We start from the raw sequence: 16,952 nt of genomic DNA on the forward strand, positions 1-16,952 counted from the left end.
GTCCTGAATCTGACTTTGACACCCCGCTTGGCCTGCAGCACCTGGACGTCCAGCTCGGCGTAGGTGAGTCCCTGGGCACTGGGGTCGGGCTCCTGGGGCAGGGAGGGGAGAGAGTCACTGGGGTGTGTGTGTGTGAATCTACCAACTACCCAACACACACACAGCACAGGGTACACACACACACACAAGCCCACCACTCTCCTACCAGCCTGACCCCCACCCCAAGCCACTGAGTGTGCCAGGAAAGGTGTATTTGTGGGGGGGGGAGGGGGGCTGTGAGGGAGCTACTGGGGCCCATGTGGGGCAAGGTTGGGGGGTCAGGCCCCATGGGGGAACAGGGGACACTTACCAGGGTCTGTGGCTCTTTTCCCTCGTCGATAGAGGCATCTGCGGAACAGAGACACTCGCTGAGCTGCACCCCCGGCTGGCCCAGAGCAGCACCCCACACCCAGCTCCGACCCCCCCCACATCCATCCCAGGGGTCAGAGCCTGGCAGAGCCACCCCCTCCCCACCCCACACCATGGGCCAGAGTCATTAGCCCAGTGTTACAGAGAGGAAAACTGAGTGACAAAAATGTCAAGGGGGTTACAGCAGGGGCAGGGAGTCAGAAGGCCTGGGTTCTCGCCCTGGCTCAGGAGGAGAGTGGGGTCTAGACTAGTGGTTAGAGCAGGGGGCTGGGAGCCAGGAGTGGAGGGGGAACTAGAGCGGGAAGGGAGGGTGGCCCCAGGGAGCTCCTGGCAGTCCAACACTCTCAGCTGACACCAGCTACCTCTGGGACCCCCTCCTTAGTCCTGCCCAGCAGCAGCTGTAAATCGGACCCTGCCCCATATGGGTGGAGCCCCCACAAGCCCCGTCCCTCCCTGGGGTCCTGCCCCACCCTGGTACCCCCTTGGGTGTGTTACTCACATACGGGGTCTTGCTTAGCCGATGCCTTTAATGCCCCCATAGGGCTGGTGCTAAAAGAGAAAATCCCCTTGTAAATGTCATATTTCCCCACCGCAGAGAGATTCCCCAACACACCCAGAGAGCCCCCCACCCTGCCTCACACTGAACCCAGTTCCCTAGAACCCAGGACTCCTGGTCACCCCCCCAACACACACACCCACACCTCCCTGCTGTAACCACTAGACCCCCACTCCCCTCCCAGACGAAGGAGAGAACCCAGGAGCCCTGTGACCCCGGCAGGTTGATTGGGAGGGGGAGGAGCCGGGTTCCTACCTGCTGGGTCTCGGTGCAGCTCCTTTTCCTGCAGAGGGACACAAACCAGAATCCCCCATGAGCAGATCGGGATCCCCCGGTCCCAACACGGGGCAGCACAACACTGTAGCATGGGCCGGAGCGGGGCAGATTAACTTTGGGGGGCTTTTCCTGTCCCTAATCCTCCCTCCTTAGTGACTCGCTATAACAAACCTGATCCATAGGTCGGCTCCCCTGGCACCCCATGTACCAGGCATGGTGTCGGTGGCTCTTAAAGGGACCCCTCGCCCGGCACTGAGATGCGGCCACCTCTGGGGTGGGGCAAGAGGACTGGTTATATGGGGACCCCTCAGCCTGTGCTGAGATGTGACCCCTCTGGGGTGGGACAGGTGTGTGTGTGTGTGTACAGGGATAACGCATGCAGCAGAACCCCCTGCTGAGCCCCCACCCCACTCCTTGGCTTTTCCAGCACCGCCCCCCATCCAAGCCGTAAGGCCATCCCGCCCTGCTTAGTGGTAGGTTTAACCCTTTCCTCTCTGGGTGGGGCACTTACTGGCTCGGGTTTTTCGGAAGCAGAGGAAGGCCACCAGGAGGAGGAGGAGGCCGGCGGCTGCCGCGCTCGCCCCGGCGATGATGTGGCTGGTCAGACACGGAGGTGCCAGAGGTCCCGATTCGCCTGGGAAACAGCAGCAGGCCATGAGTGCCGGGAGGGGCTGGTCTGTTCCCCCCCGGCACCTCCCACCCCAGGCAGCATCCAAGGGGCTGGGACACCGCAGGGCACAACCAGGAAAAAATTCTATGGGGAGGATGTTGCGGGGGCCCCAGGGTATCAAGTGGGGTCAGATCAAGCAAGATTTGGGGGATTTGTAGTGCTAGGGGGCACTGGGTTGCAGTGGGCGGGGGGCTCACTAGGGGGCGTTCACCCCATCGGTCAGAGCTGGCCCCATTGCCCCAGCACGGCACTGGGGGAGCTGTCTGATCCAGCCTGGCTGTCATTTCTAAGGCATTTCACCTCATGGCCACACTGACTCAGGCCAACGGGCCCATCTAGCCTGGTATCCCGCCTCCCATGCTGGCTGCCCCTGGCAGCCTCACAGGGACCTCCAGGGCACCACCCCCATGGCCACTGATGGGCCCAGCTGCCCCCAGAGGGGGCCTCCGGCTGCCCTGTTAGCGGGGTGGGTTCGTGTCTGAGCAGGAGGCTTCGCTCCCCTCCCAAATCCATCGGCGGGGGGGGGAGGGGAGTCACTGCTCCTGAGAACAGCCTCCATCCGTCCCCCTGGGCAACCGCTGGAGGAAGCTGCCCCATAATCTGTGACTCAAGAGATTCTCCCCTGGTCCCACACTGGACTCTCACTCCCCGCCGCAACCCTGGGCCGGGGTCGGGGGACAGAGTTCTCGTGGCCGCAGTTTGGGGGGGCAGAAAGTAGCAAATGGGTTGCGGGGCTGCAGTGGGGGGACAGAATGGGTCGGGACCTAGGAAGGGACAGAAAGGGTTGGGGCTGTGGGCGGGACCGCAGGCCGAGGAGGCAGTATAGGAGAGGGAGGGCAGGTGAAAAGGTGGGGAGAGACTCCCCCTTGCTCTGGCCCAGGGCCCCAGGAAACCTTAATCCAACTCTGCCCGTGACTTAGCATCACTCGTTACTGTCAGTCCCAGGGAGGGGGGTTTGTGGCTGGGGATGGAGCTGGCTGGGCAGCCCCTGGGCCCTGATTCCTCTGTGCATCCCCAGTGCGGGGGCAGCTGGGGGAGCATCCCCTGGGAAAGGCCCCGGCTCTGCAGCTCCCCCTGGGGAAAGGGATCCCCCTCCCTCAGCTGTGAACCTCCAGCAGCTGCTGCTGCTCCCCCCTGCCTGGGGAACCCCCCAGTGACACTGTCCGCGCTCCCTGTCCACGGGAGTCCCAGAGCCAGGCTCTGCCCAAAGCTCTGAGCATCCCCTCTGGGTGCCGACCGTCTGAGGGTCCGGCTGGGAGCGGGGACGTGGAGCCGGGCCCCTCACCTGCTACCACCAGCTGCACGGGGTCGCTGGGCTGCGAGGAGACGAAGGGATCTGATCGGGGCCGGTAGCTGCAGCTGTAGTTCCCTCCGTTCTGCTGGCCCACGGTGGGGATGTGGAACTCGGCCCCGGCCCCAGCAGGGTCCATGTGTCGCGGCGGGTTCAGGTCTCCAGCCTTGTGCAGGAAGAACCTCACGTCCCGGCTCTGCTCCTGACACCGGATGGTGACGTTTGCCCTTGGGGCGGTGACCCCAATGGGGCTCAGAGAGATGGAGGGTCTGGGTAAGCTGGGATCTGCGCACAGGAGACAGGCTGTGAGAGCCAGACCCGGGCACCCACCCAGCCCCGGCCTCCAGCTGCAGAAGAGAAGAGTGAGGGGGGATTTGATAGCAGCCTTCAACTCCCTGAAGGGGGGCTCCAAAGAGGATGGAGCTGGGCTGTTCTCAGTGGGGGCAGATGACAGAACAAGGAGCGATGGTCTCAGGTTGCAGTGGGGGAGGTCTCGTTTGGATATTAGGAAACACTATTGTGAGGGTGCCCCCATAAGGCTTTATGAAAATATACTTGTCAATGTATATATGACATAACTAGAATGTGTTGTATGCTACATATGCCACGTAATGTATCTCTGTCAAGGTTATGACCTACTGAATCTATTCATCCTATTTGTATGCATGTGTCCTTATCGAATTCGAAGTTACGAGTATTGGCTGCATACTTGTTTGATTCTGAGTAGGTTTTAGTGAAGCAGTTGGTCAGCTTCCTGAGAAAGGACTGGTTTCAGAGTAACAGCGATGTTAGTCTGTCTTTGCGAAAAGAAAAGGAGTACTTGTGGCACCTTAGAGACTAACCAATTTATTTGAGCACGATTTATTATTATCACTTTGGATAAGCTATTACCAGCAGGAGATTGAGTTTGTGTGTGTATGGGGTTGGGGGTGAGAACCTGGATTTGTGCTGAAAATGGCCCACCTTGATTATCATGCACATTGTAGGGAGAGTGGTCACTTTGGATGGGCTATTACCAGCAGGAGAGTGAGTTTGTGTGGGGGGGGGGGCGCGGAGGGTGAGAGAACCTGGATTTGTGCTGGAAATGGCTCAACTTGATGATCACTTTAGATAAGCTATTACCAGCAGGACAGTGGGGAGGGAGGGGGTATTGTTTCATGGTCTCTGTGTGTATATAATGTCTAATGCAGTTTCCACGGTATGCATCCGATGAAGTGAGCTGTAGCTCACGAAAGCTCATGCTCAAATAAATTAGTTAATCTCTAAGGTGCCACAAGTACTCCTTTTCTTTTTGAGAAAGGACTGTTCTCAGTAAGTGCCCAATCAAGAAGCCCTTAAGCCAACAATGAACTTGGAGATGCCAGTCCACATCTGGGCTTTCCCAGGAATGTGGCGTGGCTGGTAAGGAACTCAGTCACGTGTGGACATGTGACTTGCCCAGGTGACCCCAAAACTCCATTTTGTAGCTGGACTTTGCATAGGAGAGAGGAGAGGGTCTCCACCCACAAGAGAAAGTCTATTTAAACCTCTGGAAGACCCCTCCATTTTGTCTTCAGCTGGCTAAAGAGAGAGCCTCTCCACCCCCAAAGATACCTGAAAGAAACTGGAACAAAGGACAGTAACTACAGGGGATGGCAGTGATAGCTGGACCCAGACTAGAAGGAGATTTGTCTGTAAAAGGAAGCTTCCTGGAACTGGTGAGGTTTTTATCTGTCTTCAGTTTGATTAGACATAGACATGCGTGTTTTATTTTATTTTGCTTGGTAATTCACTTTGTTCTGTCTGTTACTACTTGGAACCACTTAAATCCTACTTTCTGTAGTTAATAAAATCACTTTTTACTTATTAATTGACCCAGAGTATGTATTAATACCTGGGGGGAGGGGGAGCAAACAGCTGTGCATATCTCTCGATCAGTGTTATAGAGGGTGAACAATTTATGAGTTTACCCTGTGTAAGCTTTATACAGAGTAAAACCAACTTATTTGGGGTTTAGACCAGACTGGGAGTTGGGCATCTGCGTGTTAAAGACAGGAACACTTCTGTAAGCTGCTCTCGGTTAAGCTTGTAGCTTTTGGGACGTGGTTCAGACCTGGGTCTGTGTTTCTGGCCCGGCAAGCGTGTCTGGCGCAGCCAGGCAGGATTCTGGAGTGCCAAGCTGGCAAGGAGGGCAGGGGCAGAAGTAGTCTTGGCACATCAGTTGGGAGCCCCAAGGGGGTTTCTGTGATCCAACCCGTAACAACTATTTCACTAGCAGAGTGGTGAGGCACTGGAATGGGCTCCCTAGGGAGGTGGTGGAATCTCCATCCTTAGAGGTTTTTAGGGCCCGGCTTGACAAAGCCCTGGCTGGGATGATTTGGTTGGCCTTGGTCCTGCTTTGAGCAGGGGGTTGGACAAGATGACCTCCTGAGGTCTCTTCCAACCCTAATCTTTGATGATTCCCCGTCTGGCCCTGGCATGGGCGGATCCAGGGGCCCCCGGCAGAGATTCTCTCCCAGATCCCAGAGTCCCCCTGACCCAGAAACCTGGCCCTGTGACCTGGGCTCCCAGTCCCACACACATGGAGCCGCGGCTGCCTAGTTCTTGGGGTCCTCATACGCCATGTGGCCCCTGCCTCATTCACTGCATCCCCCCCTACCATGAGCACAGGGCGACTCAGAGGCTGCTCGCTGGAGCCTGGCACTATAGGGCCTGAGCCCCACACAGGAAGGAAGTCAGCCTCTGGGAGGCATCAAGGCATCTTTATCCCCATTCTACAGGGGGAAACTGAGTCACAGTCAGATTCACTTTCCTTCGTGAGCTCCCAGGGGCAGGGACAGTCTCTTCACTCTGTGTTTATGCAGTGCTGGGCACAAAGGGGTCCTGACCATGGCAGGGGCCCTACATGCTCCCCCAACACAAGGGATCCAGTGCTATTGAGGCCAGTGTTTGCAGAGGTCTCCCCTAACTGTGGGCATCTCGGTTTGTGGGCAGTTGGTCTGAGATCCCCCAAGATTGAGGCCCCCCGACAAAGAAGGACACTTTTGAAAACCGCGATGTGCTCCCATCAACACAGAGTCTGTGGCCGCGCCAGGAGAACAGTGGGGAGGGGATCACGGGATTAAATAGCGACTCACTGCGGGGTCAGGGCTCAGGGCAGAGCTTGGCTCTGAGCATCCCATTAGCACCGAGCTCCCGTGAGGGTCGGACTGGGGGTGGGGCTGGGAACGGGGACGCCGAGCCGGGCCCCTCACCTCTCACCGCCAGATCCACAGGGTCGCTGGGGGACGACACGGCGAACGGCTCCAATCTGTTCTGATAGGAGCAGCTGTAGCTCCCCCGGTCCTCCCGGCGCACGTTGCTGATGGGAAACACAGCCTCCAACCCCTTCGAAGCCACAGTTTGGAAACGGCGTCCCTCTTTATTCAGCACGAACCGCACGCCCCGGTGCTGCCCCCGACACCAGACGGCCACGGCTCCCCCCAGGGAGACCCCCCAGCTGGGGCTCAGGGAGATGCTGGGTTTGGGGTAGCTGGGCTCTGCAGGGGGAAGCAGACAGGCCGTGAGACGCAGGCCCCGTCACCCAGTCCTGGGGCCCGTCCTCACCACGTGGCCTCCATGGGTGGTGAGACCCGGCAGCCCTGGGGACGGTTTCCTGGATGCCTTTCCACAGGGGCCCACAGTTTCCTCTGAGCCCTGCATTAACAGCATGAGACATGGAGCAACCCCTGGGGGCTCAAAGCTCTGCTCCCTAGCGGGTGACAGGCCAGTCCAGTCTCTAGGGGTCCATTCACGCCCTGGCTTCTCTGCTGGGAGGGGGCTGGGAGCCAGGACTCCTGGGTTCTGTCCCTGGCTCTGGGAGGGGCTTGGGGTCCAAGCAGGAGAGCAGGAGGATGTGGGCCAGGACTCCTGGGTTCTGTGCACATGTAACGGGACTGTTGTCCCCTTACTGACATTCACTCGGGGTGTTTTGGTTGCTAGCTCCCAGCACCAAGGGGAAGGGTCGATGGGAATCCAGGACCCTGAGACCGACAGTCCCAGGAACAATGGGGAGAGGCCAACGCTCCAGGTGAGCCTGATTGCCAGGGCCAGCGGGCTAGTCAGGAATCCTGGGGGTCCCGTCCTCTGGGTGAGCTGGAATCGCCTGGGGCAGACAGAGGGGGGCCGAGCTAAGGAGAAAGCAGGGGCCCGAGCTGAGCTGGGAGCACCCAGAGCCGGGCCAGCCAGAGGGGCCAGAACAGCAGCCCGGGGAGGAGGTCCGTGCTGGGAGCAGAGTCAACGCAGCAGCCCACAGAGCAGCCCTGTCCTGGGAGCGGAGCTGAAGCCACCGGAGCCCAGAGACGCTGGCTGTGACGTCCCCGGGCCACAGAGCGGGGTGACGGGTTTTCCTTTCACCTTCCCCATTTTTTTCCTTATTTTTAAAAATTGATTCTTGTGTAATAAATTGTCTGTAATGATCAGGGGGTCAGGGAAGCGTCCAGCACAGAGAGAGCACCTGGGAGAGGGGACACCCTCACCCCTTCCTGAAGTGACCACAACAAGGTTGGGGGTTGAGCCCCCCGGGAATCTGGGGCCCAGCCTTGCTGGGGTTACGAGGACTCTGCCACACTGGGGGGAGGAAGGGGAGCCCTTGAGATCAGGCAGGCCGCTGGGTAAAGGGAGTGGGAGCGAGGACTCAGATCCTTTCTCTAGCCAATCCCACCGGGGCGGGTATAACCCAGGAAATAGGGGGACCATTCCCCCGCTTACACACAGCACCACCCCTGACTTGTAGGGGACTGTGCAAGTCTCTCCTATCCACTGAGGTTTATAACCTTCAGCTCCAACCGTCACCCCCTAACTGATGTGTTACCTGGGAAAGGCCCCCCTGCTCTGCAGCTCCCGCTGGGGGCAGGGATCCCCCCTCCCTCAGCCCTGAATGTCCAGTGGCTGCTTCTTCCCCCGGCTGGGAACCCCCCAGTGACTCTGTCCCCTCTGCTGGGCTCAGGGCAGATCCTGGCTCTGAGCGTCCCAACAGTGCAGAGACCCATCTTTCCCCAGGCCTTGGGATCGCGGGGTGGGCGGCTGTGAGTGCAGGGGAGGGACGTGTTGGGGCGGGGGCTGATCTGGGGGGGTTCTCCCCCAGGGCTGCACTGACCGTGAACGTTTCGGTTACCCCGAGGGGATCTGGCAGGGCAGGACACTGAACCAGTGGATGGTTCCCATCTGCTTTGTCAGACCCCGGGAGCCAAGGTCGGCTCCTCGTTACTCCCTGGTGGGGCGGGGCAGAGAAGAACTGGGACGGGTCTGAGCGCCCAGGGGGAGTTTGTGTTGAGTTTTGGGTAAGGTTCAGGACTCAGATCCCCTCCCCCATCCTTGATGTTACTGTTCTCCCCCCAGACTGATACTCACCTCCCCACGCCCCGCTGTGACCGGCCAGCCAGCAGCCTGGAGAGGAGACAGTTCGTTAGTGACCAGATCCCAGAGCGACTGGATCCCAAACCCTGGTCTCATTTCCACCCCACCCCACCCCGCCATGGGCACACGCCCTGGTCTCAGATCTCCCCTCCATGAGCACACGCCCTGGTCTCAGATCCACCCCCCACATGGACACACGCCCTGGCTGTCTCCGATACTCACCGAGGAAGAGGACGGTGAGAGCAGACGCCATGTTGGGGGCAGTGGGGGGCCCCTCAGTGCTGCCACCAACACCCCAGTGCTGAGCTCCACTGAGCTGAGGCCCGAGTGCGAGCGGAATTTGGAACTGCGCCGGGGGCTGCAGCCCCAGGAAGCCCGTGATGCGCTCGGCCCCTTTCTTCCCATCAGGTGGTTTCTCTGCAATCTCCAGCCCAAATCTACCGCAGTCAGAGCAAAGCCAGCTCCCCGCAACACCTAGGAAACCACATCCCCTCCTGCAGCTGCCTGGTCCCACACCACCCCTCATCAGAACCCAGCCCCACATGGGAGTTGCCCAGTCCGGGGACCAGCTGGGAACAGGGGAATCTCAGGAGGTGTCAAGAGGTGTCCAGGCTGCCCTGAGCTTTTCCAACAGGCCCGTCTAGCCTCCCTGGAGCAGCAGCTCAGAGCAGAGGAGGGCTTCTACCCCCCCCCCGCACACAGTGCCCCCCACAAAGAAACCTTCTCCCAAGGAGCAGGACAGAGATTCCTTCCTGACCCAGCTGGGCCCAGGCCCAGCCCTGGAGCATGAGGGTGGAGGGACCGGGCCAACCTCCTTCTCAGGTACCATCGCTGCACACGCCGTTCTTAGCTGAGTGATGTGGCACAGAGACATGACGGGGGGTTTGAGGGGGGTGGGGGGTTGTGGTTTCTGGTCCCCGTGAGCAGGGGAGGGAGGAGTAAATGTGGATCCTGAGTTGATAAAGGAGCAGTGGATAAATCCGGGAAAGGGGAAGTCGGGCCAGAGCCGGCGCTCGCTTCCTGTTTCTGCTACTGCCAGTGAAATTCTGTGTAAACCTGATGCCCGGCACCTACCCTGTTCTATACCCCGGCTCTGGGAGGGGAATGGGGTCTTGTGATTGGGGGGTGGGGATGGCTGGGAGCCAGGACTCCTGGGTTCTCTCCTGGCTCTGGTTGGGGGGTGGGGTCTAGTGCTAAGAGAAAAGGACACAGATTTGAGCCAGCCCCCTAGAGGTGAAAGGCCCCATGTCCCTTCCCGATCCCATACGCGGGGCAGTGGGTCTGCGCATCTCAGGGCCCAGGGCAGAGCTCACCTCAGGATGCTGCAAAAGGGACACTGGGGTGGAGGGTAGCCAACCAGCACCCCAGAATGGGGAGAGGGAAAGATCACGGGGACAGAGCTCAAGAGAAACTCCCCCCACACCCGCAGCAGATGCCCAAGCTCTGGCTCCCCAGCTTGTTTAGCCTTCACCCCCAACCCCCAACATTCACGCATTGGGACCGTCAGCTACCTGGCCTATATCTCCTGCCCCATACATGTCCCACCATCCCATGTCCCCTCATGTCCCTGTCCCCCTCTTTCTGCCCCCTTCCCTATGTCCCTGTGATGAAATGGGACTGTTCTTAATGTTTCCTCTGAACACTGTAGGGGTGCCTCAGTTTTCCCTATGCATTTCTCTGGTCTCCAGGTGGTGGGATAAGGGGGTATAATTATTGCAGAACAAAGGGCCAGTGTACATAAATGGCTGACACTCTGTCTCCTGGCAAGTGATGGCCTGGGCCCTTTCCCCCTGCAAGGTGAGAGATAAAGGGCTGGAGAACAAAGGAATGAGATGCCCTCCTGGCCCGGGAAAGGGACAAAGCCCAGAGGAGGAGGGGTTGGAGGGAGTTTCAGTTTGGGGCTGGCTGGGGACATGGAGTCAAGGGCAGACGTTGTTATCTGGCTCACTGCCCCCCAGAATGGACCCGGCTGAGGGGTCCTGTTCTCTGCACCTACAAGCTCTGTTTTAGACCATGTGTCACGGAGTCCCTGGGTGATGCTCTGGAACTGCTCCCCATGAAGCCAGGCAGGACTCTGGGGAAGTCTCCTTTCTGTGAGCAGCCTGTCTTCAGGATATAAAGCTCACACGGCTCCACCTCCCTGGGTCTGACCTTGGAGCATTCAGCGTCCTCTGCCCCTCCGTGCGCTTCCCACAGCGAGTCCGCTCAGGCGGGGCTCCTGGGGAAGCCAGAGGGTCCTGCACCCCAACTTCGCAGTCAGACGTGACTCTCAGCCAGCCAGTAAAACAGAGGTTTATTAGACGACAGGAACATGGTCTAACACAGAGCTTGTAGGTGCAGAGAACAGGACCCCTCAGCTGGGTCCATTTTGGGGGGCAGTGAGCCAGACAACCACGTCTGCCCTTGACTCCATGTCCCCAGCCAGCCCCAAACTGAAACTCCCTCCAGCCCCTCCTCCTCTGGGCTTTGTCCCTTTTCCGGGCCAGGAGGTCACCTGATTCCTTTGTTCTCCAATCCTTTAGCTCTCACCTTGCAAGGGGGAAGGGCCCAGGCCACCAGTTGCCAGGAAACAGGGTGTTGGCCATTCTCTGTGTCCAGACCCCTGCACACACCTGCCCTCTAGGGCTCTGCAGTGATTGTACACCCTTGTCCCACCACCTAGATACTTAAGAACTGCATAGGGGAAACTGAGGCACCCCCACAATATTCAGAGGAAACATTAAGAACAGTCCCACTTCGTCACACCATGTTCCTGTCGCCTAATAAACCTCTGTTTTACTGGCTGGCTGAGAGTCACGTCTGACTGCGAAGTTGTGGGGCAGGACCCTCTGGCTTCCCCAAGACCCCACCTGGGCGGACTCTCTGTGTGAAGTGCACAGAGGGGCAGAGGATGCTGAATGCTCCGAGGTCAGACTCAGGAAGGTGGAAGCCGGGTGAGCTGTGTGTCCTGAAGACAGGCTGCTCACAGAAACGAGACTGTCCCAGAGTCCTGACTGGCTTCATAGGGAGCAGTTCCAGAGCATGGCCTGGGGACTCCGTGACAACTGGTGGCAGCGGCGGGATGTACTGTACCCCGCGGATGGCGCTTCCTACAGTAAGTGACTGGGGAGCAGTAAAACGAAGGGGGATTGATGAGGACCAGGCGTGCTGAAGGCTCAGAGAGGAGCGGTTTCGGGGGGCGGTTAACCCCTGGGAGTGTGTGACCAGCGAGAAGGACTGTGCAGTAATGGGGTCCCTCTGGGGACTGCGATGAGCAGTCCCAGGGGCGGAGGAGTCTGCAGCTCGACCCTGGCAAAGAGGTGGTGACCTTGAGAAGGGCTGGCACACGAGCAGTTCTCCCTGGAAACCGTGGGGAGCTGAGAGCACACTGGCCTGTGAGTCCACAACAATTTGGGAAGAGCGGAGTGATGGCCTGTCACCGTCTCCTTAAGAAGGACATTGTAACCCTGTGCAAAAAGAGAGGGTTGCACATTGGAAAGTTCACCAAAGCACAGTTAATCGTGCAGCTGGAGGAGGATGACCGCTCTAAGGAACAGATTCCTGACCCCAAATGGGGCTATAGCAGGATCTGGGAGCAGCTGGAGTGGGAGCCAGGCATCCCCAAGACTCCTGTCCCCAACCAGTTGGGGGTCTTCACGATCGGGTTCCCCATCGGGGGATCGGAGACGGACGGGATTGGAGCTGAGTCCGAGAGAGCAAGAGGACTGTGAGAGACAGCGAGAGCCCGAGAAAGAGCTGCAGAAGCAGCAGCAGCATGAACTGGCAGTGGTGGAGCGGAGAGGCCTAGGGGACCCCCCAGGGGTGAGTGGGGATAGACCCCGGGGGGCCAGAACCTCGAGACTAAATTGCTGCCCCTGGTTAAGGAGGGGGGGATGTGGATGCCACCGCACTGCCTTTGAGCAGGCTGGAGATTTGAACCAGGGAGACCCTGTGGAAAAGCCCCGGTGTCTTTAGAAAAGGGAAGAAGGAGGATCCTGGGAACTACAGACCAGTCAGCCTCACCTCAGTCCCTGGAAAAATCATGGAGCAGGTCCTCAAGGAATCAATTCTGAAGCACTTAGAGGAGAGGAAAGTGATCAGGAACAGTCAGCATGGATTCACCAAGGGCAAGTCGTGCCTGACTAATCTAATCGCCTTCTATGACAAGATAACTGGCTCTGTGGATGAGGGGAAAGTGGTGGATGTGTTGTTACTTGACTTTAGCAAAGCTTTTGACATGGTCTCCCACAGTATTCTTGCCAGCAAGTTAAAGAATTATGGGCTGGATGAATGGACTATAAGGTGGATAGAAAGTTGGCTAGATTGTTGGGCTCCACGGGTAGTGATCAATGGCTCCATGTCTAGTTGGCAGCCGGTATCAAGTGGAGTGCCCCAAGGGTCGGTCCTGGGGCCGGTTTTGTTCAATATATTCATTAATGATCTGGAGGATGGTGTGGATTGTACCCTCAGCAAGTTTGCAGATGACACTAATCTGGGAGGAGAGGTAGATATGCTGGAGGGTAGGGATAGGATACAGAGGGCCCTAGACAAATTAGAGGATTGGGACAAAAGAAATCTGATGAGGTTCAACAAGGACAAGTGCAGAGTCCTGCACTTAGCAAGGAAGAATCCCATGCACCGCTACAGACTAGGGACTGAATGGCTCGGCAGCAGTTCTGCAGAAAAGGACCTAGGAGTTACAGTGGACGAGAAGCTGGATATGAGTCAACAGTGTGCCCTTGTTGCCAAGAAGACCAATGGCATTTTGGGATGTATATGTAGGGGCATTGCCAGCAGATCGAGGGATGTGATCGTTCCCCTCTATTCGACATTGGTGAGGCCTCATCTGGAGTACTGTGTCCAGTTTTGGGCCCCACACTACAAGAAGGATGTGGAAAAATTGGAAAGAGTCCAGCGGAGGGCAACAAAAATGATTAGGGACAGAACAAAAAAGACAGAACAAGGAGTAATGGTCTCAAGTTACAGTGGGGGAGGTTTAGGTTGGATATTAGGAAAAGCTTTTTCACTAGGAGGGTGGTGAACTACTGGAATGCGTTACCTAGGGAGGTGGTGGAATCTCCTTCCTTAGATATTTTTAAGGTCAGGCTTGACAAAGCCCTGGCTGGGATGATGTAGTTGGGGATTGGTCCTGCTTTGAGCAGGGGTTGGACTAGATGACCTCCTGAGGTCCCTTCCAACCCTGATATTCTATGATTCTATGACCTGGGTGAGGTTAATAAATTTGTTTGTTTATTCTATCTGAAGCCGTGCATTTGGTTTGAAGCCTGTCAGAGACTCCCGTTGGGATAACAAGCCTGGTACATATCAATTTCTTTGTTAAATGGATGAACTCGTAAAAGCTTGCAGCGTCCAGCAGGCATAACTGGACACTGCAAGATGGAGGTTCCTAGGGTTATGTCTGGGACCGGAGATATTGGCTAGTGTCATTCGGTTGCACAATCCAAGCAGCGGCTGGCCAAAAGTGCTCACTCCCGTAGCTGGGAGCAGCTCACATGCCAGAGGCTGTGCGGGAACAGCCCAGGAGTGGGGGTTCTCACCATGGAGGAGGGCAAGGCTGGCTCCCAGAGTCGAGGATTGGAGTGACCTAGCAGATCACCAGTCCAGATAACACCAGGGGAACGTCACACACCCCTGGCTCTGGGAGGGGAGTGGGGTATTCCCTTGTTCCAGGGCCGGCTCAGGGGGGTGGGCAATGGGACACGGGGTCTCTCCCTCTGGGGGGGCACTGGCTCCGATCCAGCCCCAAGGCAGGGGCACAAGAAGACTCAACTATCCTTTCACCGGAGGGTGGGGGTCCCGTATCCCTTTGTCCCTCCTAACCCATATCACTCCAGTGTTTTCCCCAGGAATTGAAGTTGGCGGGGGGTGTTTGAATTTATACGGGGGGTCGGTCAGGGCCGATGAGGGCAAAGGGGGGCTGTATGGCACCATAGTAAAAACTGAAAAATGTTTCATGACCATTTTATTAGATTTAACACGTTTTAATATCATCACAAATTAAAGTTGGCTACTCAAGCCTTCCATGGAGCACTATGTCTACATCCTTCTTGGTTTCTTGTTATAATTTTGCACGACTCTGTTAACGAACTTCTTGAATGCAATGCGTTCATCTTCGGTGGCTTCTTGTGTGTCCAGTACTTCCATTCCTTCAGCTGATATGCTCATTAGTTCCTTCACATGATCAGGCGGAAGTATCTTTCAGAACACAAAATACTATTCAGTGATGAAAAAGAACGTTCCACTGTAGCTGTTGTGACGGGGAGTAGCAAGAGATGAATTCCTACTTCTCTCAGCCCAGGAAACGTAGCACAAAGATCGGGTCGAGCCACGAGTGAGGATAAAAAAGAAGTTGAAGACAAATCTTCATTCATTTGTCGTACGATATTCCACTCTGTTTTCAAATTCTCTATTCTGTCCTGAGCACACGGCAGCCCCATTGCTGGTCGTGCCTCACTCCACTCAATGGTCGGTGTTTTATAGGACAGGGATCTGTAAAAGCTACGTAGAGGTTGAGTCGAATCTAGAAGTCACTGTTGTAGATTTGTAAGAATCGAGCCTGTGTACTTTTTCAGCAGGCTTAACAGACACTTCTTTTCCTCTTCATTTAAGGAATCAATATAAGTGCCTTCATCAGTCAATTTCTGAAGTCTTTGCTTCTTCCAGTACATTTTCAATGCATCTCTCTCGGATTGATCCAAGGGTAGCTTCTATTGCTGGACAAAGATCTACTACTGTTGTAGCAGATGCCTGGATGACATTGTTTAATGACCCAAGTGGTTTCAACAGTCGAGTTACAAGAGAGAGAATGGCAATAGTCTTCTCTGAATGTAGTAGCAAAAGTAGTCCACCAGCCTCACCACTTAGATCCATCCCATCTTGGTAGATACTTTCCAAAGCCAGTAATAACGTCTGGAGTAATTTCAAGACAACAGCCAAGGATGGCTCATGAGAAAACCAGGGGGGTTTTCCAGGTTGGACTAATATGAACTTCAGTCCCACTGTATCTTCTATATTTTCCAAGACATTCAGTCTTTTTGGACTCTTGCTGAAAAAAGAATATAATGAAGACCTTAAATGTATAGCTTTTTTAATGTTTGAAGATTCTGCAGCTCGTACTAGCGCTGGTTGAAGTAGATGGCCTCTGCAGTGTGTACAGGAGAGATTAGGGTTACACTTTTCTCTAAGCAAAGCTTGTTCTCCACCATGTCTTCCTGAGAAGTTTCAAATGTACAAGCAGCCATCTGTTTGGGGTCCAATTGACAAGCATTTAACTCTTCTGAGATGTGGGTTGTCACAGATGCAGCAGATGTGTCTTCTATAACTTGAACATCTAGAAATGAATCTACTGGCTTACCACTGACATCAAGATAACATACACAATGACTTAATACTTGATGCCCACTTGCATCGGTGCATTCATCAGCCATGTATGCAAATTTTTTGAATGTGGCGAGAGAGTTCTTCACTTTTTCAACTTTTTAGTCTTTCTCTGTTGCACCGCATGCTTCTAACCAGTCAGCGGAGTTTCTTGCAGAAAGATAGTGAGCATCTGCCCGTCCATCACTGTTCAACTGACAGTGCACTTAACACTGGCCTCCAGTTTGTAGTGTGTGGTATCTCTTGCTTAAATAAAAAGTAGGATGCCACAGCCATGTTTGTTCGCATGAACTGTGTTGTGTCTCCAGCATTCTTAACAGCCTCATTAAGTACTTCTAAAAATTGGCTTTGAAAGTGGGCTTATAAGGCTTTCTACATGTTGATGCACTCCAGAGTCCTGGTGTTTTGCAGCCTTTTCACATAGTTTGTCAGCATTGGCTTTGCTGATTGGTCTGGCAAACCCAGCTCCTCCACTTTTACCAGTTATAGCATTGGGAAGCTTTCCTTCTTTGTAAGCTTTTTTGGAAGAGGTGCGCCAGTCGCCATCTTTTGTAACTTCAATAAATGGGAACACTCTGACCGACAAACATTGGGAGCTGCCTTTAGGTTTTGGAGACTCTGTTTCTTTAGTAGGTAGCTGTATCTGTGCTGGTCAGATGTAGATACACCACTGGAAGCTTCAGATGACATGTTGATATTTTCGTGGTGTGTTCTTCACCTTGGTTGGTTTTTGAGGCCTTTGAGTGGATTGTTTTTTCTCTTTTCATTTTCACTTTGACCTGCAACATATAGAAGAGATCTGAATAAATTAAATGTTTCGCTAGGATAATGCAAATTTAACATAAGGATCATGAAAATTACACCAAAACACAGAACAGTTCTAGATTTCTAAAACAAATATACTTTTTTTATTTTAATTATTTAAATTGACTTTTAAAAAGTAAGCCATCAAGGGATAAGAGGGAAGGTCCTCTCATGGATCAGTAACCGGTTAAAAG

At 55.3% G+C, this 16,952-nt stretch overlaps 2 protein-coding genes across 2 annotated transcripts in view; one reads left to right on the top strand and one right to left on the bottom strand.

Moving 5' to 3' along the window:
• The window catches only part of LOC144279333 (alpha-1B-glycoprotein-like), a 118,968-nt gene that overhangs the window by 86,084 nt on the left and 15,932 nt on the right, over positions 1 to 16,952 (top strand). The gene's annotated exons all lie outside the window — the stretch shown is intronic.
• Positions 1,216 to 8,835, bottom strand: LOC144279237 (alpha-1B-glycoprotein-like). The gene is made up of 5 exons (XM_077840727.1): positions 8,800 to 8,835; positions 8,572 to 8,607; positions 6,435 to 6,719; positions 1,752 to 1,874; positions 1,216 to 1,247 (listed from the first exon to the last, which is right to left on the bottom strand). The coding sequence occupies exons 1-5, from the start codon at positions 8,828 to 8,830 to the stop codon at positions 1,216 to 1,218; spliced, it is 507 nt and encodes a 168-aa protein (XP_077696853.1). The 5' UTR covers positions 8,831 to 8,835.

This window comes from Eretmochelys imbricata, chromosome 23, assembly GCF_965152235.1.
Source record: "Eretmochelys imbricata isolate rEreImb1 chromosome 23, rEreImb1.hap1, whole genome shotgun sequence".
In the NCBI taxonomy this organism is placed as follows: Eukaryota; Metazoa; Chordata; order Testudines; family Cheloniidae; genus Eretmochelys; species Eretmochelys imbricata.